This window comes from Mustela lutreola, chromosome 12, assembly GCF_030435805.1.
Source record: "Mustela lutreola isolate mMusLut2 chromosome 12, mMusLut2.pri, whole genome shotgun sequence".
In the NCBI taxonomy this organism is placed as follows: domain Eukaryota; kingdom Metazoa; phylum Chordata; class Mammalia; order Carnivora; family Mustelidae; genus Mustela; species Mustela lutreola.
Window position 1 is genome coordinate 75,195,408 of NC_081301.1, and position 26,523 is coordinate 75,221,930.

General features: G+C 40.8%; 1 protein-coding gene and 1 pseudogene across 7 annotated transcripts; both read left to right on the top strand.

Moving 5' to 3' along the window:
- The first annotated feature begins 9 nt into the window (after window positions 1–9).
- Window positions 10–11,629, top strand: HNRNPK (heterogeneous nuclear ribonucleoprotein K). 7 transcript variants are annotated; one of them, XM_059141144.1, is made up of 16 exons: window positions 10–167; window positions 2,143–2,217; window positions 2,352–2,436; window positions 2,840–2,937; window positions 3,628–3,684; window positions 5,126–5,169; window positions 6,045–6,117; window positions 6,713–6,784; window positions 7,285–7,398; window positions 7,732–7,860; window positions 8,472–8,779; window positions 8,911–8,965; window positions 9,280–9,379; window positions 9,724–9,806; window positions 10,202–10,371; window positions 11,092–11,629. In XM_059141144.1, exons 3-16 carry the CDS (start codon window positions 2,379–2,381, stop codon window positions 11,123–11,125), a joined length of 1,395 nt encoding a protein of 464 aa, XP_058997127.1. In that variant the 5' UTR covers window positions 10–167; window positions 2,143–2,217; window positions 2,352–2,378; the 3' UTR covers window positions 11,126–11,629. The 7 variants fall into 7 exon arrangements, with proteins under 7 accessions (XP_058997127.1, XP_058997131.1, XP_058997132.1 ...); XM_059141148.1 differs by having other exon boundaries at window positions 11,152–11,629; XM_059141145.1 differs by lacking the exon at window positions 10–167 and adding an exon at window positions 382–525.
- Window positions 11,630–18,916: 7,287 nt separating this feature from the next.
- On the top strand, window positions 18,917–20,488 carry LOC131812153 (phosphoserine aminotransferase-like; annotated as a pseudogene).
- The last annotated feature ends 6,035 nt before the right edge of the window (window positions 20,489–26,523 follow it).

A 26,523-nucleotide genomic window follows, 5' to 3' on the forward strand; every position in this document is an offset into this window, starting at 1 on the left:
TCTCGCGAGAGGTTTTTCCCCTCCCTCCCCTCTGCCGCTAGTGAGTGCGCGAACGAGAAAGGAGGAGGGCGCTTCAGGCGAAAGAGCTGCAGACGCCATTATCCTCTGTTTCTCTGCTGCTGCAACCTCGACGTCTTACCTACGTCCCGCTTTCTTGCGGCCTATAGGTAATTGGGGTTTTCGGCGCTAGGATACTATAGATTCAGGCATGGGTTTGGCCTCCCTAAAGGCTGCCTTGACTTCTATCAAGCCCGGCTTTTCTCAGGCCCTTAGCGGCCTCACAATCTGAAGGGAGGCGCCGGCGCGAGGCGTGGCGTCGCCTCCTTCGGCGCTTTGATTGACGCGGCCTTGGGCCAATCGCTTTGCCCTCGCGCCACCGCTAAACCCCGGGCAACCAATTGGGCTCGGCGGCGGGGTAGGAGAGTGCGGGGAGGCGGGGGAAGGCGGCGGGGGCCTGCGCTCGTTCTCTGTCTAGCTGTGACCGGCTGAGGCGGCGCGGCGGCACGGAGACGGCGGATTCGCGGGGTGAGGAGTGGGGCTGGATGAACGGCGCGTGGGGGCGAGGGTCAGAGACGAAGTTTGCCGCTTGAGGGAGGCGTTTGGGGGCTGCTTGGTGGTTGGCGGATTCTCAGGGAACGTTGCCCGGTTTCCCCTCCCCCCACCTCCGCCATTTCCCTGAGCGTATATCCGCAGTCCGCGTTGTGGTGCTAGAGGCTTCGGGTAATTGCGAGGTGTGGGACTGTAGGATGATCAGTAGTTCTGTAGTCTTCAGAACTAGACGCCTGGTGTACGAAGGAGAAGCGGCCGGCGGGCGGGACCCGAGGGCAGCGGAGAACGCCGCCGCTCTCTTTGTTTGGGTCCCGCTGCACTTGGGGCCTCCCGGCCCGGGAGCGGAGGTAGAGCGGAGCAGATGGAATGGTCGAGGCTGCCTCCGTTGCTTTGTCTCTCCCGCGGTGGGGGGAGGGTGCGGGGGATGAGATCTCGGGACCGCGTGGTGGGTGGGGGAGGGGGGGTCCGCGCTCGGCTCCGCCTAGTAGCACGTAGTCGCCATTACGCGGGCCGCCATTTCCTGTCGGGTCCGGGTGAGGAGCGGCGCGGCGCGGCGCTTCTGCTCTCCTTCGGCTTTTCCGCTCTTGTTATTCGGCTGTTGCTGATCCCTGGTACCGTGGCGGGGGGGGGGGGGGGTGAGGCATGTGTGCGTTCCGCTGCTCTCCCATATTTAGCGATTTGAGGAATGGTGACCAAAGGACCTGAACGGGGAACCGCGGCAACGTTTTCCTTAAAAGCCGAGCCCGCTGTCTTCAAGTTATTTACCTGAATCGTTTAGCTGAGTGATGGGCGGTGAGGTAGCGTTTCAGTTAGTCGTTAAAAGGTTTATCGACAGACGTTACGGAAGAACGAGGGCCATAAAGGTAGCTCTGGGCTGTGTAGCTCTCCCGTCATCTGCCTACCAAAGGCCACTTGTCTGCTCTTTCTGCTAGACCTGTAAGGGCTGGTGAAAGGCTGTTTGCAGTCCCATTACTCCGGCGTTAAAGGTATAATTGTTAGGTTATAGACTTCTAGCTTAAAATATTCTTTTGGTGGCAGTATTAGCATTCTAGGGCTTCATTAGCTCTGTTGGAATAATCGGGTATGTTTGGCAGTTGGGGTCTGCTCCTGTATGAGGTTTTACGATTTAATCTTAAGTACATTGACCTTATTGTTGTATATAGCTTGAATTTGCCTTCATGTTTGTGAACTTTCTAGAGATTTCAGAGAATGGCATTTCAAGTCCAACGGCAGGAAGCCCACACGCAATTTAAAAATCAGTATAATTTTATACATCTATAAATGTGTACCTTTAAGGACAAAATTGAAGGCTTTGGGGCATATGTATGTTTTACAGACCTTTGGTCTGTATTGTATTGTAGAAAACAATTAATTATCATGGTGGGCACTCCGTCCAGTGGCTAAAAACTGCATGGTTTTCTTTTTGCAAAAAATCAGATAGGTCCTTTCGTTTTTTGTTTTTCCTAAAGCAGTCGTTTGAGAGTGTAAGACCCAGTTTTAGAGATGTTTAGTTTGTATTTACATCACTGTTAAATTACTATTCAGTAATAAGCAACCAAAAAACAAAAACTCAATTTATGTTGGTTTTTATAGGCTACTGCAACACTAGGGTGTCAGTTGGTCCCGCCCAGAACTTCAGTTCTGCTCTGCAAGGATATATAATACCTGGTACGTTCTAGAAGCAGAGTCATTTTCCTTGACTTTTCTTTTCTTTTTTTTTTCTTTTTTTTTTTTTTTATTAGCAAGACACAAAGCTTACTTTCCAGTAAACCAAATGTACTAGTCTCTTTATCTTTCAACAGATTGGTGTGTCTATTTAATACAAGAAAATGGAAACTGAACAGCCAGAGGAAACCTTCCCCAACACCGAAACCAATGGTGAATTTGGTGAGAAGACATTTTAATTTTAACAATTTCTGGATTTTCTGTTTTGTTACTTTCGTTGTTTGGAACTGTTTAGTCTGACATCCTTGTCAGCTTTCTCTACTTTCATTTATGAACTAGAGATAACTAATTTGCATTGGTGACTCTAAACTTAAGATATCTTGACAGTAAATATATTGTTTCTTTGCATTTTAATAAGTTCAATCCTTGCAAGCATCTTGTCACATTGTTTTGTGTTTAGAAAGTATTATTAGAAGGGAACATGCTCTAATTGACTTAGCAACAAATCTCCAAACAACAGTTAACTTCCTCTGACCTAAGGGTTGAAACTAAAATGTAATTTAATTAAAGGTGTTTTTTCTTGTTAATGGGTGCTTGCTCAGAAATCTGAACTGTTAATTTCTAGGTAAACGCCCTGCAGAAGATATGGAAGAGGAACAAGCTTTTAAAAGATCTAGAAACACTGATGAGATGGTTGAATTGCGCATTTTGCTTCAGAGCAAGGTATAAATTTTATTCTTAAATTTTAAAGGGGTTCTTAACTAAGGTAGAAATTAAAGTGAGTTCTGATTTGGCCCTCTGGGAAGCATTCTAAGTCTTACAGATTGAAGAGTTTAAAAAGGTTTGTGTGGCTCTTTCAAAACAGATTTGTAGGCCAGGTTGTTTTGATCAAATGAAAGTACTTAATACAGTGAGTCATTGCAGGTCAAAGTAGCAGAGAGGGTGTAGGTAATGTTTAAAGCATTGATGGATAAAAGTTTATACCTTGATTGCATTGTGGGGAAAACATCTAGTTGGCTGCTTACTTGATGGATCCCATCACATGTCACCTTGTAAAGATAACTGATAGGTTTTAAGTTGTTTCTCAGAAGGAAACTAAATTTAATCAGTGCTTAACTTTCATGCTCCATGCACTTCTCCCCATGCTGAATATCCCAGAGTTATCTTAAATGTTTAATCCCCAAAGCACAAATTCCCTGGTTTTTCGTTTTTTTTTCTTTCTTTCTTTTTTTTTTTGACCTGATGGTTTTTTGAGTTTATCATTTCTGATCTTTAGCTTTATGACCCAAAAAAGAGAGGTTAGGGGTTTTCGTTTTTAGTTTAGGGTTTTTGTTTTTGTTTTTGTTTTGCGTAGGAAGACATTTAACATAGGGAAAGGGGAAGGTAAGCTTATTGTCTTTTTCTCTCCTCCAGAATGCTGGGGCAGTGATTGGAAAAGGAGGCAAGAATATTAAGGCTCTCCGTACAGACGTAAGTATTAACAAGTTTAAACTACTACTGGAGCAGCTTCAGTTTATGTGTGTGTAGAAATTTAAAGATTTTGTGTCATAGAAATCATTTAATAGCCTAGATACGAGCCATTTGTAATATTCGATTACATAGATGATTTCAAGGTTTGCCATTCTGATTTAACAAAGCCCAGATTGAGTTTGGGGAGGGAAGGGTCTATATTAAACCTCTTCACTTTCTGATAACTTTCCACCAAATTGTTCACTTCAAGATAACATTTTAATTAGAAAATAACAGTGTAAAAACCCTTAATAGCACCATTTACTGTGTGTGAGTCAATTACAGTATATCAAAAACATTGCAGGTGGCTGATTAAACTCAAATTTTTATTTTCTTTTTTTAATCCGTCCATCTGTTTAACAGCTTGCACATGCAACACAGATTAATGTTGAGGTTGCATGATTTAAATATGGGTAAAGAATAGAGTAGACATGGGAAACCATTTGTCAATGCCAATGATTTGTTTGAGTCTTCATATTTTATAGTGGGTTGACTCTTGTGATTAGACACACTAAATGTTGGTATCACCAGAAGTGAGCATATTTCTAGGACTTGGCTACACCCAAATTCCTAAATTTTTTTTTCTCATAGTGTACACTCTTTTAATGTTTCCTTGCTGAAGTTGAGGCAAATAATAACTTTGTGTTGAATACTTATTTGATAGTATTTCATTTCTCTCTTGGTCGCAGATCTTTGTATGTTCCTCTTGTAAACTGAACTTGAAATTTTGTTTAAAATTTTACTTGCCTTGCTAGGATCTAGGAATGCGTTTTAAACCTCCAGGAAACCAAACTGGTCTTTTTTAAGAGTTAGGGTTTTTGGTGGTGTGGGAATTTTTGTTTTGTCTTTTATAAACCTCTTTCCTCTTAATCCAGATGTTTTATATAATTATCTGGGTTATTAATTTCCCCATTTCCTCAAGAATTTCAGTAAACTGAGTCATGACAGGTTTTGTGTCTACCCTCATGAGCCAGCCTGCTACTGAAACATCGTTTGTTTAAAAAAAAAAATAGCTAGTACCATCATTTAAGGTCCTTAAATGTTAAGCCACAGTCAGATATAGAGAAGTCCATTATTGTGTTAGTCTTCAGAACAACTTAAGCTTGTTTCATTAATTGAGAGTATGAGTATAGTTTGTATTAAATTAAAATTTATTGCTTTTCCCCCTTTTCCCTCTCCTTGTTTTTTTGGCCATATATCTCCGTTGCCCATGTACTGGATCGACTTACCCCTGCGTTGCCCACCATGACGTTGGCCCATCCGCCCCTGAACGCCCATGTGAAAACCCTGGTTGGCTATGCCCAAAAATGTGCTCGTTGCCAAACGGGTACCATACTTGACAACTTCTGATTGAATGCCCATGCCCAATGCCAACATCCACGAACGCCAATGACCAATGCAGTACAATGCCAGTGTTTCAGTCCCAGACAGCAGTGGCCCCGAGCGGTATGTCCCAACAGTTTATGCCTCACTGCCTGATTAGAAAGAGAGAAATGTATTTTATTACCTGCCTTTTATATAATTAAATAGTATCCCCTTTAGACGGTGTATTGTTTTTCAAGTTTCTGTCTTATTTTCCCCATTAAGTCTTTTTGTCACTGAACTTTTACCGTGAGTTGCCCACCCAAACGATCCACTAATTTTATTTCGATGGAAGGAGCACAGCTTCAAGTGTTGCATATTTGCTGCATTGTAAATCAGATTGTTACCAAAATAGTCTCTCGCTCTGTCTTTGTGGCCCACCTTGCTTCCCAACATTGCCTGTTCATAATTTTTTCTGATGAAATGCTAACTCTGGTTCACTTTCTTTCACTTCTCATTTGTGTTGTCTTTGTTTTGTCTCGCATTTGTATTTGTTTTCTTGCAGAGCCCATTAGTGATCTAATTTCTAACTGGTATCCATAACCTTACTCCAGATATAATGTTCACCACTTGCATATTCCCCCACTTTTGCCTAAGAGAAGGTGTGCCAGTTTTACCAATGTAACAGCGAGGGTATCCTTAATTAACTTAGTGGTGGCGGGGAACATAAATATTCAACTCTGCTTCAGTTCTGGTCAATTTATTGCCCACTTAATCTGAGCCCTTCCAAGAGCCCATTCTCTCTGTCTCTCTGCAAGTCTCCTAATACTGTTACCATGTCTGTATTGGGCATAAAACAAAATGCATGTGAAAAATCTATAAATAGGCTACTTTAAATGGGGAGATTAAATAATTGTATGTTACTTCTCTGTAAAAGTTTGTATGACTAATGATGAACACAAAACTCATTTTTCTTTTCCACCTTTTTTGTACTATCTGGTATTTGTGATGTTTGACAGCATATTGAGTATCAGTGCTGATATTGAAACAATTGGAGAAATTCTGAAGAAAATCATCCCTACCTTGGAAGAGGTAGGCTCTCTTTTTGTTCTTAATGTATTTGGCAATTGAGGGGGATGGTTGGAAGTGTTTTATTGGGCTTAATATGGGTGGAGAGACAGTGACTGTAACAGTTTGTAGCAGCAACATCTTGCACTACATAATGTGCATGGTTACAATTCCATCATTTGTTTTAAAACATATTTTTTTAAAAAAGTTTTTTAATGTAGCCTGGCCACTCCAGAGTAAATCTGAACTATCTCTGTGGTCATGCACATGGGTTTAGCAGGTATTTTATGGGCTGTGGTTACAGGGGAGGGCTTGGGTTTTTTTTTTGTTTTTCTGTTTTGGGGGGGTGTGGGGTTTTTTTTATTATTAGAATATTGGTTGTGGGGCTGTGTTGGAGAGGACTATGATCTAGTTCAAGGATTGTTTTAATTCTGTGTAATCCTGTAATTACTGGGTATATAGGAAAAGGTTACGTGTTGATTCTTAAGAGTAGATAAGTAGTTTTCCATTTTATGGTATAGATATAGATAAATATGTTGTAGTAGCTTTACCAATATATGCGACAATAGCCTGATCACACTAGACACTTAACCTATTACTCTTATTTTTCTACTTTCAGGGCCTGCAGTTGCCATCACCCACTGCAACCAGCCAGCTCCCGCTCGAATCTGATGCTGTGGAATGCTTAAATGTATGTCATAGTGCCATTGAACCCCACTGAAGTATGGAGCCTGGCCCATAGGATCAATTTTATTTTTAACATAGTGTACTTTTCCCGTCTCTATAGAAAAAGGCTTAAAAACATGATAAGTGAATGGTCTTACAACTCACTGTTGACCCTGCTCCATGCTGCAGTGGGAATTAACTACATTTGCAAAGTGCTTTGCAGTCATTTTTATTATGGTGTTATTTGAATGTTATTAATAATTTTGTGGTAACAGCGACATGCTAAATGGCTGCAGTGTGGGTATGGTGTTGCAGGACCTGAAAATAAAATAGTTTTTTAAGGTGGTGCAGAATGTCCTTTTTGGGCCTGGCTATTGAGGATAATAAGCACATAACTGGTAAAGTTATTGAAATATAAATTCAGGTTGCTCACTGCAACAGTATATTGTCATGCTTATAGCAGATAAGTGTATTATTGGGGATTCCTTGATACGGAACTAAAATTTTATAATTCTCCCTCTGCAGTACCAACACTATAAAGGAAGTGACTTTGACTGCGAGTTGAGACTGCTGATTCATCAGAGTCTGGCAGGAGGAATTATTGGGGTCAAAGGTGCTAAAATCAAAGAACTTCGAGAGGTAAAGGCAGTTTTTTGTTTTGTTTTATTTGCTATATTACTAGACAGTAGTGTTTCCTATAGAGCTGGGTCAGTGGTGTTCTCATTCCCCCTTTTTGAGTTCTTTCCCTAAAATCTTAATCACTTATATTTATCTAGTTCACTTTTAAAATATAACAGAAAGGCCTGGGCATGTTAGGACAAGTTCGATCTTGTCCTAACCTACCATGGTAAAGTCCTGGAGTTCCTAATAGGGTTTTTATGTTGGGAGTGGGGGCAGGTTTCTGAATGTGAACCAGGAAACTTTGTTTTTTCCCCTCTGATTAATGCTTCTCTTTTTCATAACTTACCACAGAACACACAGACAACAATCAAGCTTTTCCAGGAATGCTGTCCTCATTCCACTGACAGAGTCGTGCTTATTGGAGGAAAACCTGATAGGGTTGTAGAGTGCATCAAGATCATCCTTGATCTTATATCAGAGGTACCTTTGGAATATTATACTTATTATTTTAATTCCGTGAAACAGACAAATATTTTATTTTAACTTAGTTTCACGATGTTGAGACATGGTTTTTATTTGTCCTTAGCTAGTTGTTTAGTTATTACTGTAATTTAAAAATTCTTTGGGAGAGTGGTCATTTGATCATTGGTGAGGATTTTTAATAGCCTTTGATCCTTCAAATGAAGTTTTGTGTAGTTTTGTAGTTTTTCTAGAAGTACCACATTGCACAGCTTCCCAACCGATATGCTTCAGTATGAGTTATATGCTTAAATAAGATAGTGATAGCTCCAGTCCTTGAGATGGGGAAAAGTTCTTTATAGACCCCATTGTGAAATGTGTGAACGGCGTTTCTAGTCTCTTGAGATGGATCCGTAAAAGCAGGCTGCTAAAACTTTGTTTGGGACTCAGCAAAAATAATGAATTTTTTAAAATTCTTTTCTTCCTACTTTTAACCTTTGCCTGCATTCCTTTTCCTGACATAAGTACCTCCCAGGAGAAATACAGGACTTGAAATGTTTGGCTTGTTATCATTTGATATGAAACAAGGCTCTTTTCCTTCAGTCTGTAACATTGTTATATTTTTGTTTTAGTCTCCCATCAAAGGACGTGCACAGCCTTATGATCCCAATTTTTACGATGAAACCTACGATTATGGTGGTTTTACAATGATGTTTGATGACCGCCGTGGGCGCCCTGTGGGATTTCCCATGCGGGGAAGAGGTGGTTTTGACAGAATGCCTCCTGGCCGGGGTGGGCGTCCTATGCCTCCATCTAGAAGAGATTATGACGATATGAGCCCTCGTCGGGGACCTCCACCACCTCCTCCTGGACGAGGTGGCCGGGGTGGTAGCAGAGCTCGGAATCTTCCTCTTCCTCCACCACCACCACCTAGAGGAGGGTAAGTTTATTCCATTGACACACATTGCTGATCTGTAAGAGGCTTCACTTTATGGGTAGTTAGAGTAGGTTTTTTTTAGGTGTGTGTGACATGTAAGCAAACTGAAATTACAACAAGTACTATGCTTGCAGAGATCTAATGGCCTATGACAGAAGAGGAAGACCCGGAGACCGCTACGACGGCATGGTAAGAACATCTCATTTATCAGTGTATACATGAAAGCTTCTAGGAGTCTAATGTCACATAGCTGACATTTTGTTGAAGATGATTATTAATTGGAATGTTTGCTTTACAAATGAATTTCATAGACAGCTAGTTAAGTCATTTCAGTTGTTAGCTGGAATATTAAGACTTCATTTAGCCCTTTTTTTGTTTGTTTTTGGAGAGTATTTGATTTCTGCCAATATTTTAATGATGGAAAGTAGAAATCAGACAGAAAAATCGGTAGCTCAGTGGCCAAAACAGTGCGGGTTATGTTGATAGTTCTATCTTTGACACAGGTTGGTTTCAGTGCGGATGAAACTTGGGACTCTGCAATAGATACATGGAGCCCATCAGAATGGCAGATGGCTTATGAACCACAGGTTGAGTATCACAGGTGTTTTTGTATTCATATCAGTAACAAATGCTTCCCTACTTGCCAGTAAGTGTTGACTTCCCTTCATGTAATGTTCTTGCTTCTGTGCTATGTACCTGAAGGGTTTTCTTCCCCTAAGGATTGTCTTCCAGAACGTACTAGGGAGAATGTGGGAGGACTTTAGTTTCCTAAACTAAGACTTTAGGAATATTAAAAGACCTAGAGAATAGTTTTGAAGGCAAAGTAATTTTTTATTTTTTCTTTCTGTTTTTAGGGTGGCTCTGGATATGGTAAGTTTTTTCCTTTGTAAAATGAAAACATTATTTCATGCTTTCTAAATGAACTTAATGCTCATTATTTAAATCAGATTATTCCTATGCAGGGGGTCGTGGCTCATATGGTGATCTTGGTGGACCTATTATTACTACACAAGTAACTATTCCCAAAGATGTAAGTATTCTTTAAATTTTTACATTCTTGCAATGTTACAAGGAATGTTTAATGAATCATTTTCTTTAAATTCCCTGACACTTAACTAAAAGGTCTTAAAATTTTATGTTAGGATTAAAATTGTGTTTTACAGACTTCAGTGAGGTGTCTTTCTCTGGTTTGACTCTTGTACTATTTTTGAAGCAGAGGGTTCTGAGCCCCTGATTTGCTTATGAAAGGAAACGTGGATGTGCAGCATAAATTATTGAATTATTTTAATTCAATCCTTGATGGGTTGGAGGTCTTTAATCCTAGAATGGACTGTGTATTGTTAATACTTGATATTCACTGAAAATACCAGTAATACGGTTATTTTTAAAGTATATCATAAACACTTGTTTTTAAAAATCTTTCAGTTGGCTGGATCTATTATTGGCAAAGGTGGTCAGCGGATTAAACAAATCCGTCATGAGTCAGGAGCTTCGATCAAAATTGATGAACCTCTAGAAGGGTCTGAAGATCGGATCATTACCATTACAGGAACACAGGACCAGATACAGAATGCACAGTATTTGCTGCAGAACAGGTCAGTTTGAGTTTAGCTTTATGTTAGCATACCCATACTAAAACTTTAAAAAGCTTTTCTTCTCAATTGATTTTTCTTTTAGAAGCCATGGTGTCTCAACCTTTTGGGGACCTAACTTCTAAACATCCTAATAGCTTTGCTTTAATTTTCTTCTGCTTTCTTACTAAAAATGAAGACATTCAATACTAATCTTGCTGGAAGAAGCCTTAACCAAGCAAACTTCTCATTTCTCTGGTGAAAACTGCTGCCAAAACCACTTGTTATAAATTATACAGAGCCTGTAGAAAATATAGAAGATTCAGTGGATGTTGGTCTAGTTCTGTGTGGAAGACTAGTGATTTTGTTGTTTTTAGATAACTAAATCGACAACAAATCACAGTCTGCCATATGGCACAGGCCATGCCTCTACAGGACAAATGATTGGTGCTGTAAAATGCAGCATTTCACACCTTACTGGCATTTCTTTGTCTTTTCTACCAAGTATTAACAACTTTTAATTTCATTTTCCTAATTCTGCTCTACTAATGTCTGATTTACTATTAATCATTTTTCTGGAATTTTACATTGCTCTAATTTTTTAATTGCTAATGTTTTAATTCTTATTTCTAATTGTAATGGACATGTTTATCATTTGAATTTAGCATTGAAATTGTCTTAATGTTGATTAAGATGTTACGAACAAAAATTCTAATTCGTACTTTTTTTTCTTTTCTTTTATAGTGTGAAGCAGTATGCAGATGTTGAAGGATTCTAATGCAAGATATTTTTTCTTTTTTATAGTGTGAAGCAGTATTCTGGAAAGTTTTTCTAAGACTAGTGAAGAACTGAAGGAGTCCTGCATCTTTTTTTTTTTATCTGCTTCTGTTTAAAAAGCCAACATTCCTCTGCTTCATAGGTGTTCTGCATTTGAGGTGTAGTGAAATCTTTGCTGTTCACCAGATGTAATGTTTTAGTTCCTTAAAAACAGGGTGGGGGGGGGAAGGGCGTGCAAAAACTAACATTGAAATTTTGAAACAGCAGCAGAGTGAGTGAATTTTAATTTTTGTTCATTGTTGGTGGTTTAAAAGAAAAAATTCCCCCCATGTAATTATTGTGAACACTTTGCTTTGTGGTCACTGTAACATTTTGGGGGGTGGGACAGGGAGGAAAAGTAACAATAGTCCATTTGTCCCTGGCATCTATTCAGAGCAGTGTGCAGAATGTAATGCTCTTTTGTAAGAAACGTTTTATGATTTTTAAAATAAATTTAGTGAACCTATTTTTGGTGGTCTTTTTTTTTTTTTTTTAAGACGGTCATTTTTCAAATGGCTGGATCCTCAACCCACCCCAAACTAAACACTAAGTTTGATTTTCAGCTCCTCTGTTGGATATAAATAAATGTATCTCTTGGAAATAGGCATAATATCTTGGCTAAATCCATTCTGGTGATTTCTTGATTTGAAAGTCCATTGCTTGGGAAGAAATTCCGTCATACACATTTATGCTTATAATAAGCTGGGGATTTTTTGTTTGTTTGTTTGTTTGTTTGCAAATGCTTGCCCCTACTCTGCAGCAGTTTTCTATGTTAGTAATTATAAAGGAGAACCAAGGTGGGGAGCAATACTATAAATTGAGTAATGGTATAAGTATATGCCAGAAGCCTAATGGCAGCAAGTTTTATTAATCAGAATAATACTTGGTTATGGAAGTGACTGATGCTAAATAAATTCTTATTATTTTTTATTAGATGATTTCTCACCTATAGACAAACTGTCAGCCTGCTAGTGTCTATTAGTTAAACTTTGTAATATATATATATATATTCTTGTTTTTTTTCCATTGTATGCAAATTGAAGGAAAAAGATGTACCATTTCTCTGTTATATGTTGGATTATGTAGGAAATGTTTGTGAACAATTCAAAAAACGATGAAAAAAAGTTCCTGTGGATGTTTTGTGTAGTATTTTGGCATTTGTATTGATAGTTAAAAGTTCACTTCCAAATAAATAAAACTCCCATAATGCTAGATTTGATGTGTGCCCAATGTGAACAAGAGTTAACTACCTGTAAAATTCGTTCAAACGTTCCTCTTAGAAGGAAATAGAGTAATCTTTACTCCTCCCCCCCCCCCCCCCCCCCCGTGTGAACTGTGTTTCTAGAATTTATAAGTCTGGTAAGGGTGGTAAATATAAAATCCCAATCACTAAGCTCTTTATTTGTTAAAGGGGGAGTCTAGAATGATGAGAGCTGGAGTCATTATCCAAATCTTTAATAACATAATTACCTAAGAGAAATTGTGGGTTTCTTAGGTTTTTATCTTTAGGATAGTCCTAGTTTGATGTTTGAAAAAGTAATGACTGATAAATAAAACAACTGCAGAGTAGGTTCCTGGCTCATGAGTTCCTAAAATTTCTACCTATTAATCTCCAGCTGTCTAGTAAGCATGAGAACAGCTCAGTTGTATGGAAAACACTTAATGCAATTCTCCTTTTTTAAGTTTAGAAAAAAGACTTGGATGTAGTAGAAGATGAAGTAGGTGGTTTTTTGGGAGTATACGTAAGTAACATGCAGGGAAACCTGATTTAAAGGCAGAATTTTGGTGAAACTCCCCTTTTAGTTTGGGGAGAAAGTTCTTCAAAATGAAAAATTGCCACAATAGGATTTAAAACTTTGAATGATACCTCTGGTATAGTTTCCCAGAGGGGGAAATAGTGGTGTGGTATAGTTTCCCAGAAGGAGGAATTAGGCTGTGTTGCCACATGAGTTTTACTTAAGTATCCCCCTTGGGTATATTAAGTATGGCTGAGCTGGAGTGGCTTAGGGCAGTATAACCAACTTCTGTAGAAATGAGCCTTTCTGCTAGAGAAGAAGTAAATGATAAGGCTTTAGTTAAACTTAGACTGGCAGTAAGGCATTCCTAGAGATAACACTGGCTTTCAAGCAGGCATAGGCCATTAAAAAACTAGTTATGTTAAATACATAGATTTATTAGCTGGAAGGGTTTTTATTTTTGCCTTGAATGTAACCTACTAGAAATTAGACTCGAGAATATCTGGCACTGAAAAATTGGGTGTACCACTTGTGAAGGGAGAGGCCTTTTGTGTTGCCACTATTGGTGAATGGTGTTAGACTATGAGCTGGAAATTTTCAGTAAAACGTACTCAAAATTCACTATATGGAACATTGAACCAATTTTATAAGAAGCAACTGATACATGTCCTCATCTATGGAAGCCTCAAATTTAAACAAATGTGCAGTTCTAAAAGGTTTTAAGCTTAACTTTGAAATGCCAACAGATGTGCTAAAAACCAGGTTGCACCAGGTTTTTTTTTAGGAATGAAAATTTTAAAACCTGAGCTATTCAAAATTTTTTAATTTGGCTTTAAAATGAGACTACAGGGGGGGCGCCTGGGTGGCTCAGTGGGTTAAAGCCTCTGCCTTCGGCTCAGGTCATGATCCCAGGGTCCTGGGATCGAGCCCCGCGTCGGGCTCTCTGCTCCGCGGGGAGCCTGCTTCCTCCTCTCTCTCTCTCTTCTGCCTACTTGTGATCTCTGTCTGTCAAATAAATAAAATCTTTAAAAAATAAAATGAGACTACAGGGGTCCCTGAGTGGCCTCAGTTGGTTAAGCGTCCGAGCTGTTTTAGCTCAGCTCATGATCTCAGGGTCTGGAGTTTGAGTTCCACGTCAGGCTCTGCTCAGCACAGAAGCTGCTTAAGATTCTCCCTCCTCGCCCACTTATGCTCACTCACTTCTACTCTAAAAAGAATCTACAAAATATTTTTATTGAACAATGCAGTAGTTTACCCCTAGATCTAATCCCTGATTCTAATGGAATGCATGGAGATTGAAGAGGTTAGTTTTTCTCAAAAATCCTTTTAATGGCTTATTTATAATGTCTTCTGTTAGTACTCAGAATGGAATTACTGGAAGGTAATTTGTTTAAGATTGCTGCTGGCTAAAGAGATATTTTACTTTTACTCTTGGCCAGTGAAAATGTTTTTGTTTGCAAAGTTGGGTTGGCTTGTGTTTTTTTCAAGTGTTTAATGCCATCAGTTTTTTGGAAAGGGATTCAGTCTTGATTGCAGCTAAATGTAAACTAAAATATACACTATGCATCTCCCGTTTATTACCAAGGGTTGCTCATTGCTGACAAGTTCCAGGTGAAATGGACTCGGTTTATGGAGCACTGAACGTAATGGAGAACTTAGCACTGTTTTCTCAAAACTATCCTAGGACCACATTTAAAATCAGTGGTGCTGGTTAAACACGAAAATATCAACCATACCTGTTTGAACCACAATCTCTAGGAGGTACCAAGAATCTGCATATTGTACAAACTTGAGTTAATGGTGGTGTCTGTTTAAGATTTTATTTGAGAGGGGGCACATGAGCAGTGGGAGGAACAGTTGTAGAGGGACAAACAGACTCGGTTAAGCAAGGAGCCCCATCACAGGGCTTGGTCTCCTTTCATGACCCAAGCCGAAATCAAGGGGTGGGTGCTCTACCGACTGAGTTACCCAGGTACCCCAAACTCAATAGTCTAAACCCTAATTCAGTACAGCAATATGTAGTAAAAAACAGGTATGGGGATGCCTTGGTGGCTCAGCCAGTTGAGAGTCTGCTGCCTTTGGCTCAGGTCATGATCATGGGGTCCTGGGATTGAGCCTGGTGTTGGGCTCCCTGCTGAGCGGGAAGTCTGCTTCTCACTCTCCCCTGACCCTCACCCCCTACTCATGTGCTCACTTGCTCTCTCAAATAAATAACCCTAAAACAAGTATGTTACCATACCTTTTCGTTAATTCATCCATACTTCGTTCCCCTGGTGTACAGGTGCAGTGGTAGGCCCTAAGGATGCAGGGTTAGGAATCTCATTTGGAGAGACAATCCAGTAACAATGAGAAAAGAAGCCAGTGTTGGGAGATGTGTTTAGGAAAGAAGAAACCAATGTGGGTGTACCTACAGGTACACACATTCACAAGCACGTTTAAAACATTGTAGAGTAAAGCTCAGAAAATCTTCATTTTGACCCAAAAGTCTGTCCCCTGCTCCTCTTAGCAGATGAAAAAAATAAAGACAGCTTGTGTACACAGGTAGCCATCATTTGCCCCAACCAGGGGAGAAATCTGACCTGAGGGGAAAAAGTAATACCTAGAAAATAAAGAACTTTACATTCGTCTATATTTAAAATGGGGAGTTACTCTGAGTCGAGAACATTGGAAAATCTAAAAGGCAAATAATCTATAGGCTTGGGTTCCTGTTTGCCAACTGAGCAGCAGAGCACTGGCAACAGGGTTGTTGTTAATGGAAACACCAGCTATCCTGTGACCTCAAACTTTCCTAGCCTTCCTAGCCACCTCATTTTCTGCCCAGAATGTGTCCTCCCACTCAATACCTCTACACCCATTCCACCTACTCCCCCAAACTTAGACATGTAATGCCCAGCCCTGTAATTGTGAGAGATGTAGCAGAACTTCAAACCTTAGAATCCTTTCAGAAGTATTTTACCCTTTGATCATCCTATCCCCCTTGCCCCTTTTATCCCTGAATTCCTACTATCTTTAAGGATAGGCTTCATGGAAGGGAAGGGTCAATTCACCTAAAACAGTCTGGGGGCATAGGGGGGCACATATGACTGCTGCTTGAGTAAATGGGAAGAAGTCATTTTGACACCAAGAAATTAGGAACAGAGTAGAATAGAAGGTACCAGCTAGGTCCCTCAGAGACCTCCCTAGGGTTCAACCTGAGGCTGGACAAGTAGAGGATGATAAGTGAGAGCAGGAACTCCAAGTAAGTTAAAAGCAGAGAAGGCTTAAGCCTCACTTCGATTTGGAACCCTGCAAAGCATACCTATGACCACATGGGCTAGTAAAGCACAGCAGAAATTGAGGCATATCATGTTTTGAAATAGAAAGACCCTGAGATTTTATGCACACACATCCCACAGGATTTCCTTGATCCTATATGGCATAAGAGGGACACCAATTGAGTGCTAATGAGCTTGCCATGGCAAAGGGGAAGGTTACTGCTAATGAGCTCGCCATGGCAAAGGGGAAGGTTACTGCTCGCTCCACGGTTGTAGGGTAGATAGCCCAGCAATGTAGTAACCTTGCTGGTCTCAGAAAGGTGGAAGTGAAAGGCCTTTTTGAAAAAACAGCCCTAATAAGGGGTCTGACCTTTTCTTTCTTTCTTTCTTTCTTTTTTTTTTTTTAAAGAGACGAGAGAGAGTGAGAGCATGAGAGGGGAGAAGGTCAGAGGGAGAAGCAGACACCCCACAGAGCTGGGAGCCTAACGCGGGACTCGATCCCAAGACTCCAGCACCATGACCTGAGCCAAAGGCAATGGTTTAACCAACTGAGCAACCCAGGTGCCCAAGGGGGCTGAATAATTAATTCCCTTAAATTAGACCATTTAAAAATGGAAAAGACCAACTTGGTTTTACTTGGCAAGTGTATGTGTTTTTTTCTACCACCACTGGATTGGGAACTTAACGAGAAAGAGAAAGATATATAGGTATCTGAGAGCTCTAGAATTCCCCATAAAGGCAAGAAAGTTGAGGCAAATACAACCATATCATAAGTTCTAGGTGGAGGCGGCCCCAGTTGGCTTGGGGTCTTCATTTGGTAGATCAGGTAGCTTTTTTAATCTAGATTGTTTATTCGTATCTGTGTTTCAGATTGGCATCAATTCTTTGTACAGTTCAGACTCCAGAACAATGTGCTATCAGGCTAACACTAATCTCCAGTTGTGACCAAATCATGGCTTCACTCACTGCCTGCCTATCCTGCTTCCTTGGCTTCCTTTCACTTGAGACCATTCCTCTAGTGAATCACTTGCACAAGAATCCCTGGCTGTGACTCTGCTTTTAGGGACACGATCTAAGACAATTGAGCTGCAGCTAGAACAGAGATTTACATCACCCAGACATTCTTGACTTAGATTTTGATGAAGTAACAAGACATAGAGTTATCTCCTTCTGAGGAAGGGGTGAGAGTTTTTCATTTTATGGATATAAAATTTTATAGCTGCATTCTGTTAGGCAGTATTTTTTTTTTAAGATTTCATTTATTTACTTGACAGAGAGAGAGAGAGAGAGAGAGATCAGAAGTAGGCAGAGAGGCAGGCAGAGAGAGAGGGGGAACCAGGCTCCCCGCCGAGCAGAGAGCCCGATGTGGGGCTCGATCCCAGGACCCTGAGATCATGACCTGAGCCAAAGGCAGAGGCTTTAACCCACTGAGCCACCCAGGTGCCCCTAGGCAGTATTTTTTAAAGTATATGTTATGTCGGGGCACCTGGGTGGCTCAGTGATTAAGTGTCTGCCTTCAGCTCAGGTCCTGATGCTGGGGTCCTGGGATCGAGCCCCACGTCCAGCTCCCTGCTCAGTGGGAAGCCTGCTTCTCCCTCTCCCACTCCACCTGCTTCTGTTCCCTCTCTTGCTATGTGTCTGTCAAATAAATAAAATCTTTAAAAAAATAAAGTATATGTATGTGAACAAAATAGCCAGGGGGTGGGTTATAATTGTCTCTTTTGTTAAACAACACAGCTTTACTTTGCCCTTTCTAATAGTACCCAGCTTGGCTTCTGCAATTTTTCTTTCTCAGCTGTATGTAGACTTGCTAAGATAGAAATCCTAGTCCTGGGAGAGTCCTCCTCACACCAAGAGAGTAGGCATTTACCCCAGGCTTGCCTTACCTACAACTTTGTCCCAGGAATTTGAATCTTTTTTTTTTTTTAAAGATTTATTTATTAATTTGACAGAGATCGCAAGTAGGCAGAGAGGCAGGCAGAGAGAGAGGAGGAAGCAGGCTCCCTGCTGAGCAGAGAGCCCAATGCGGGGCTCCATCCCAGCACCCTGGGATCATAACCTGAGCTGAAGGCAGAGACTTTAACCCACTGAGCCACCCAGGCGCCCCAGGAATTTGAATCTTGAGCAGAATGATTGCAGGCAAGTTACAATGATCACAGTTAAGTTTTTGTTTTTTGTTATTATTTTTTTTAGCAGCACTAGTAGAAGAAAACTTTGGGCAGTTTCTAGAACTGCCCAATTGCTGTTTAGTAGAAGTCTTGTTCCGAGCCTTTCCTTCTATCCAGAGAGCTTTCTCATAACTTTTCAAAAAGTTCTTTCTGCTTAAACTAATTAGCCAGTCCCTTGCTGTTCTCCGCAGTCCTTTAATCCGAGCCCTCTCTGGGCCAATCGGCATTTCTGATTTCAGGGCGGACGACAGTCTGGGTGGCAGCTGCTCGCTCCACGTCAGCTGCCATTGCTGCCAACCAGTGTCACTTGGACCTTCACAGTTAGGCCATCTGGGGCATAAATCATTTTCTGGGGGACTGCCAGGCCCTATCTCAAGGCTGCCACTGAGCATCAAAGGCAACCAGCAACATGCCTCAAGTTTCTGGCTTTTGCCTCCACTTTGACTTGAATAAAATGCCACACCTCACAGAGAAGAGGACTGACTTCTGGAGCAGCTACCAAAGGGGCTGGATGATGCCATTTGGAAGGAAAGAGGAGTCAGTTCTGGATGGGAAAACTTTGACCGAAGGGAAATAAAAAAGCAGGGGGAGAGACATGCCGCTGGGTGAGCAGTCCCCTCCCGCCAACTAGCCCGGCCTGCCCTGGATGCCTGGGCAGGCTGTTGGTTTGGCCAAGGCCACCACGCTGTCTAAAAATGCTTGGTGTTTTTAAGAGATACAGAAAGAATTATTAGATTACAATAAGACTTGGCAGTAATGTTCTTGAAATGAACCACAGGCTGTCAGCTTTTGCTAAGATGATTGACAACATAGACAATCTTGGGCAGAAATTGCCAGCTGTTCCAGACAACTACAAGGTGACTTTTGTGCACAGAGAATGTGTCAAGGCCAGTACCCTGTTGTCCTCTTAAACCTGATTGGCCTAAAAGCAAGAAGGTGTGCTACATGCAAGATGACAGGAGCTTGGTTAGTCAAGGCAACAGGAGCGTTGACGTTTGGGAATGTGAATATCGTCTACCCTAAACTTGGGAGTCATGCAAAAATTCCAGATTCAAGCGCCTGGAAGCTCAGCCCAGACACCTCCCATGTGCATTACTGGGCCAATGAAACTGGGCACAGAGCAGATTTCACCTTTATTTCTTTTTTTTAATAAAGATTTATTGTTTATTTGTTTGACAGAGATCACAAGTAGGCAGAGAAAGAGGAAGAAGTAGGCTCCCTGCTGAGCAGAGAGCCCGATGTGGGGCTCAATCGCAGGACCCTCAGATCATGACCTGAGCTGAAGGCAGAGGCTTTAACCCACTGAGCCACCCAGGCGCCCCTTCACCTTTATTTCTGACGTTATGGAAGCAGTGATGGTTTGCCCCATGCCCTCCAACTTCCTATCCAAGCCAATGGATGTTTCCTAGGTTGGTGTGATTTTTGCTGGTGCTTGGAAGAATGCTGGCTCTGCAGGGATCACATTCATGATCATTGGTGATGACCTCCTGGGGTTTGCTCTCAGAGAGTACCCCCTCAATCCCGGAATACAAAGTATAAGCCCCAAACTACTCCTCGAACAACACACCTCCGTATTTCAGCATCTATGACATGGGCTCGATCCCAAAATGGATTAAGAACAAGGCAGTACGGCCACTGGAGAAGCTCAACTCTATCAAAGCACAAATAATTTATGATTTATGATAATTCTCAAGGGTTCGACGTATATCCAGTGGATCCCAGAATAGAAGCAAGACGAATATCCCATTTTTTTTTTTTTTTTTTTTTTTTTTTTTTTTTTTTTTTTATTGACAGAGAGAAATCACAAGTAGATGGAGAGGCAGGCAGAGAGAGAGAGAGAGGGAAGCAGGCTCCCTGCTGAGCAGAGAGCCCGATGCGGGACTCGATCCCGGGACCCCGAGATCATGACCTGAGCCGAAGGCAGCGGCTTAACCCACTGAGCCACCCAGGCGCCCCGAATATCCCATTCTTCAATGGCAGTGCCAAAGCAGATGATGCTTTAGGAAAAAAGATTACTTGCTAAAGCTCTTGAACTCAATATGATCTCCTTGAAAGGGAGTAGGTCTGTGGGAGTCATCTGGCTTCTCTGTGTAATGCTGATGGGATAGAAGATGTTTGGAATCTAGCAGCATCTATGAAAAACTCTTTGGAGATGCATCAGCTATGAATGCACCTCAACCAATATGTATTCTGCCCCTGAACAATGTACAAAACTTAAATAACTTGGGAATGGCTACAGAACAACAAACACGGTATTCTTGAATGAACACTTAATTATAGATTCTTCTTTTTTCAAAGAACAACAGCAAAACATTCACAACTCTGCAAAGGTGGTGAGACTTTAATAGACACCTTAATTCCTTTATTTTTTTGAGATTTTTAATTAAGTGGGGTTTTTTGTGTGTTTTGTTTGTTTGTTTGTTTGGTCGGTTGGTTGGTTTTTTAAAAAAGAAGAGAACTGGGCAGAGAGGGTTCGAAAGGGAGGGAGAAAAAAAAATCTTAAACAGGCTCCACACCCAGCACAGAGCCATCACAGGGCTTGATCCCATGACCCTGAGATCACAACCTGAGCAGAAATCAGGAGTCAGACACAACCCACTGAGCCACCAAGGCACCCCTAAGTTTTTATATTTTTAATCTCTACACCCAACATGGGGCTCAAGTTCACAACCCCGATATCAAGTCACATGTTCTTTTGACTGAGCCAACCAGGCATCCGAACAGATACCTTAATTCTGACTTGAACTGGAAATATTTTTAAAAAGTCTTCCTTTTGCTTTCCTAACAAATTCTAGCTTATGGCGTCTTTCCTTTTTTTTTTTTTTTTTTTTTAATGTCTTTTTTGCTACTTTTTCTAGCTAGATCTCAGTATTCAAACTTGTCTGTGAACTTAATTATGCAAATTGTAGCTAATTGCTTCTGGAGATACACAAACACACAGCATGGAGGGCAAATGGGGTCCTCTGAATGCTGAATCTTGATCCTTTCCAAAATGACAGCATTAGGTTCTCCTGGGTCCTACATCTGCTAATTCAAGTCCACACTGCCTGTGTGGTGTTTAGGGGTTCCAGGCTCAAGGGTATGCTGGGGGATCTTTCTTTTTCTTTTTTGGCAAGATTTTATTTGACACAGAGCGAGATCACAAGTAGGCAGAGAGGCAGGCAGAGAGAGAGGGAAGCAAACTCTCCACTAAGCAAAGAGCCCCATTTGGGGCTCAATCCCAGGACACTGAGACCATGACCCGAGCTGAAGGCAGAGGCTCAATCCTCTGAGCCATCCAGGTGCCCCAGATCCTGTTATTTTCATAAAGAGATAAAAGTGACATACTACGTGTTTATATAGCAATGTCTGTTTTAAATACCAGTTTATGTCTTTATGCCTTTATATTTCTAGTAATGCAGTTCTCAGAATCCTTGACTTTGTGCATTATAACATTAGCAACAGCTGTGTTCCCCATCCCACCTTCCCGCCCCTCTTTTAAGCTGTTTCACAAAAAAGATATAGTTCTAATTCACTTTTGCTTTCTTTCCAACAGGTAGAAAAGAGAAGGCTGTAGGTTTGGTTCTTTCTTTATTTTATTTTTTTTTTTTGGTAAGCTGTTGAACTAAAATTCTCTGTCAAATTTCCTTATCCTTTGTTCATTTGACGGTTCTCTTTATAGTGTTTGACCAATTGATGCTATGAGCTCTGGAAGATCTTTGCTGAAGATTCTTTTCTCCTGTTGTTTATCCATGTGTGTTATGTTGGATATGTGAAGGACATTAAAAACCTAAAATATCTAAAAAGAGAGAGAGAGAGAGACAGAAACAGACAGAAAGAGAAGAGAATTTCCTCTCAAACTGCTCTAAGGCAGCTTCTCTGTATAGTTTGTCCAGTGTAACTCCTACCCTGTGACTAGCTATCTCTTCAAGGCTTGCTAGGAAGCAGTGGCTAGTACAGTATCACATCCCCTTGTATTACTTTCCATCTGAACCTTCTTTTTCCCTTTCCTTCACTGTCCATGTCCTCAGAAGGCACCTCACAGATAAAACATCAGCACTTAACCCCCGCCTCAAATAAATCCCTGCCCCTCTTCAAGGTAAATATTCCTCTTTATCTGTTTACTTTTTGTACTTTTTAAAAAAAAGATTTTATTTGTTTATTTGACAGAGAGCACAAGTAGGCAGAGGGAGAGGGAGAAACAGATTCCCCACTGAGCAGGAAGCCCATGCAGGACTTGATCTCAAGACTCTGGGATCATGACCTGAGCCAATGGCAGATGCTTAACCAACTGAGCCACCTGGGCACCCCTGTACTTTTTTTTAAGATCTTATTTTTAAAGTAATCTCTACACCCAGCATGGGGCTTGAACTCACAACCCTGAGATCATGAGTCATGTGCTCTACTGACAGACAGGCAGGCACCCCCGTACTTTTTTTTTTCAAGCAGGTTTTTCCATTTACTATTGTTGTGTCCCCCTCCCTCACTTTTTGCACTATAGTCTAGCTGGGTGATCTATTGCCAGCTGGCACCAATTCTCCAAATCAAAGTATGCAAGGGAAATACACTTGTATGATCCTCTTTAATAGAAGATACACGGGGCATTCTGTCCAGTTCTGCCTCCCAGAAGTAAAATAAAATAACCAGAAGGCCTGCCCCTCTTCTACATATTTGAATTTCAGTTCTAGAAATTTCTTCAGCCTGTCTGTGCAAGAACCCCTTGCTTGATAATTTCTAGGATTCATTCCACAAACAGCTCAGCCTCAGCTTCTAGCAACCACGAGCGAAAGAAGGTAGTTACCACATCAGTATTTTTGCATTATATCCTGAAGTGGTGAGTTCAAGGTTGTTCAAAGAGATCCCATTTGGAAAGCAATGCATGCACCAAGTCTGCATTGTGGTGAAGAGAATCTGTCAGGCAGGCACTGAGGAGTTTCAACATCACCTCTTCAATGACATTTACTTAAATGCATGACCTACAAAGGAACATTAATGGGACTCAGAGAACCTCTCAAGGACTGTGTAGTTTGTTCCACAACTCTGTTGTGTTTTTTAGATAGCAAGGAAAACAAATAGATTACTGGTTTATTATAAAAGGATATAACTCAGGAACAACCAGATAGAGAGAGGATAGGGTAAGTTACCTGGGAAGGGGCATGCTCCGATGCTGAGCATGTCATTCTCCCCAAATCTCTAAGTGTTCATCAAACTGGAAACTCTGCTCTGGTTTTTATGATATTTAGTTCTTTCTCCCAAGTAGGAAATATTAATTTCACTAAAGGTAAACTATTGTTCATAAATTCCAATTGATTTTGAATGTAGTAATAATGTTAATGAAATATAATGGAGATAATATATTTATTCTGTTATAACTAAATATTTTAAAACAGAAATTATTTTAAGACTGGGAGTTTTCACCAGAAAGAAAGAGTCCATTCTATCCTTAAGCCAAACCCTGTAGATGGAACATTTTACACACAGTAAGATGAGAGGAGGAAGAGAAAGAGCTTCCAAAGGTACTAATAAAACCAGGATAATATAATACCCCAAAAGCCAAGAGTGAATTTCAAGGAAGTTGTCAATTTTAAATGCTATAAATGGATAAATCAAGGAGAAAAGGAACAGAGGAAAATTGCTACCCAGTAGCGAACCTTATCTCTTTTCTGTTAAGCCTTCTTGGGGCTTTAGTCCCTTGATCACTTTAGGAGAGTTGGGGGAAATGAAAATAACTGAGAGGTCCTATCTTCAAAAATCCATTTTACTTCTCTGCTTTCCTCCTTCCGCATATATGAAAAATGACAGCCGTCTCTCTAGCAATGTTTACTGTCCAACCATTGCTCTTGCCAACTTTAAGAATACCTCTTAATCCACTCTTTCTTTAAGTTTCTGCCATAGCCCATCATGACAGAAAACAGCAGATGTAGCAGTGATCGTTGCCAATGCTTGACATTTAATTTAGCTATTCAGAATGATGGGTTTCTTGATGACTGGAATAATCTAAGTTGGATACTGTGTAGGAGGGGGAAAAGTGATAGGGACACAACATCATTTATTATGCCCCTTCCCTTTGTTAACCCTGAAAATACAAGTTTAGGGACTATATAGAGGTCATCTTGATCTCTTCAAAAGCCTATGTCTGCAGGGCAGAGCTTCCGGCAAAGATTTTCAAAAGAAAAAAAACTCATCAGGCATGTTCCTTTGGCTCTTTGCCCCTTTTAATTTCATCCTTCTTTCTGTGAACACAATGCCCATAAGGGTAGAGCCATCCTACAATCATATCGACCAAAAAAACAAAAAACAAAAAACAAAAAGGTATCTCTAGGTATCCCTAGTGATACAGAAAGCAAGGAGCCTAGTTTCTTGCTGGCATTTTCACACAGGCACACCGACTATGGACTTATTATATGAGAAAAACAATCCCCTTTGTATTTAGTCACTATAATGTAGTTTTCTGTTGCTTGAAGTATAATACTACCCATTCGACTGTCTGCCTTCCTCACTAGATCACAAGGTGTCAGGGACCATGTCTGTATTTGCCACCTGTGCAAGATAGGTAGCTTTCATAGCAAGTTACAGAAAACCCAACTCAAAATTGCTTTAAATTATAAGGAAGTTTATTAACTCACATAATGAGATCCAAAAGTGGGACAGACTTAAGAGCTGACATAATCCCATTATTCTAGCTCCATTTCTCTGCTATTCTTTTGGCTTCCCCCATGTGTTGACCTTGTACACAGGTTGCCGTCAAAAGGATGGTAACAATTTCACACCTCATATCCATGCTCAATCATGTCTAGAGAGAACATGAATCTCTTCTGGAAGTTCTTCTGAAAAGCATCTCTTTCTGGAAGTATCCTACAAACCTATCTTTGCGATTCACTGAGGTGAATGGGGAACATAAATGATCCTAACCCTGTCCCTTGCAAGAGGGTGATATTACCTTAAGCAAGTCCAGACCACTCCTGGAGCTCAAGATGCTGAGCTATACCACCTGTGGATAAGAGGGATTCCTGAACAACATCAGGATTCTGTCGGGAAGGAAGGAGGGAAAGGATATTGAGTAGGTAAAGAACTCCCTTTTTGTATTCCTAACATCTTGACCACATATTAAAAAAATAAGCCCACCTATGATGCAAAATTTATGCTTTTCTCAACAATAAGTTGAGAGAAGGAAGCTTTTCTTATTTATCCTACTACTAGTGTCTGACTCAATATCCTGCACACACTAGGATCTAAGTTGTTGGTTTTCCTTCTCTGTCAGTAAGTCTCCGTGAGAGAAAAATGGCCTAAATTATATAACCTCCTGAATTCTTTTGTAGATTGCCAGATTTTCTTGCTAATCAATTTTTTTTAGAAGCTTTTATTTATTTGAGAGATGAGAGCGAGAGAGAAAGCAAGCATGAGTGGGGTTGGCGGTCACGGAGCAAAAGGGCAGACCGAGAGGAAGAAGCAGACTTCCTGTTGAGCAGGTAGCCCCATAGGGGGATCAGGATCCCAGGACATGGAGATCATGACTTGACCCAAAGGCAGATGCTTAATCAGCTATCACCCAGGCACCCCTTTTACTAATGACTTTGACTCCCAAAGCTTAGAGATGCTGGGGTAGACAGAAAAATCCCAAGTCAACAATCCCAATTGTAATCCCAAATTACAATAACAGTAATGTATTAATGTACTAGTGACTTCTTCTGGGAAAGCAAATTATAATGAAATTCCTTTTTTTTTTTCTTTAAAGATTTTATTTATTTATTTGACAGAGAGAGATCACAAGTAAGCAGAGAGAGGGGAATGTAAGCAGGCTTCCTGCTGAGCAGAGAGCCTGATGTAGGACTTGATCCCAGGACCCTGAGATCATGACCTGAGCCGAAAGCAGTGGCTCAACCCACTGAGCCACCCAGGCGCCCCTATAATGAAATTCTTTTTTTTTTTTTAAGATTTTTTTTTAAGGTTTTATTTATTTATTTGACAGAGAGAAATCACAAGTAGATGGAGAGGCAGGCAGAGAGAGAGAGAGAGGGAAGCAGGCTCCCCGCTGAGCAGAGAGCCCAATGTGGGGCTTGATCCCAGGACCCTGAGATCATGACCTGAGCCAAAGACAGCGGCTTAACCCACTGAGCAACCCAGGCGCCCCTATAATGAAATTCTTAAAAATTTCTTTTTCTTACCAAAATGAAGAAACTGTAGAGATGAAGATGATGTTCTGCTTCTCTGGGGGCACAGTTG

What these genes read in the sequence shown, in the direction of transcription:
- HNRNPK (XM_059141144.1), top strand. Translation starts at nt 2,379, where the DNA reads ATGGAAACTGAACAGCCAGAGGAAACCTTCCCCAACACCGAAACCAAT. An exon ending in ATGCTGTGGAATGCTTAAAT is followed by an intron (nt 6,785 to 7,284) that starts GTATGTCATAGT and finishes CTCCCTCTGCAG; the next exon opens with TACCAACACTATAAAGGAAG. An exon ending in CAGTATTTGCTGCAGAACAG is followed by an intron (nt 10,372 to 11,091) that starts GTCAGTTTGAGT and finishes TTTCTTTTATAG; the next exon opens with TGTGAAGCAGTATGCAGATG.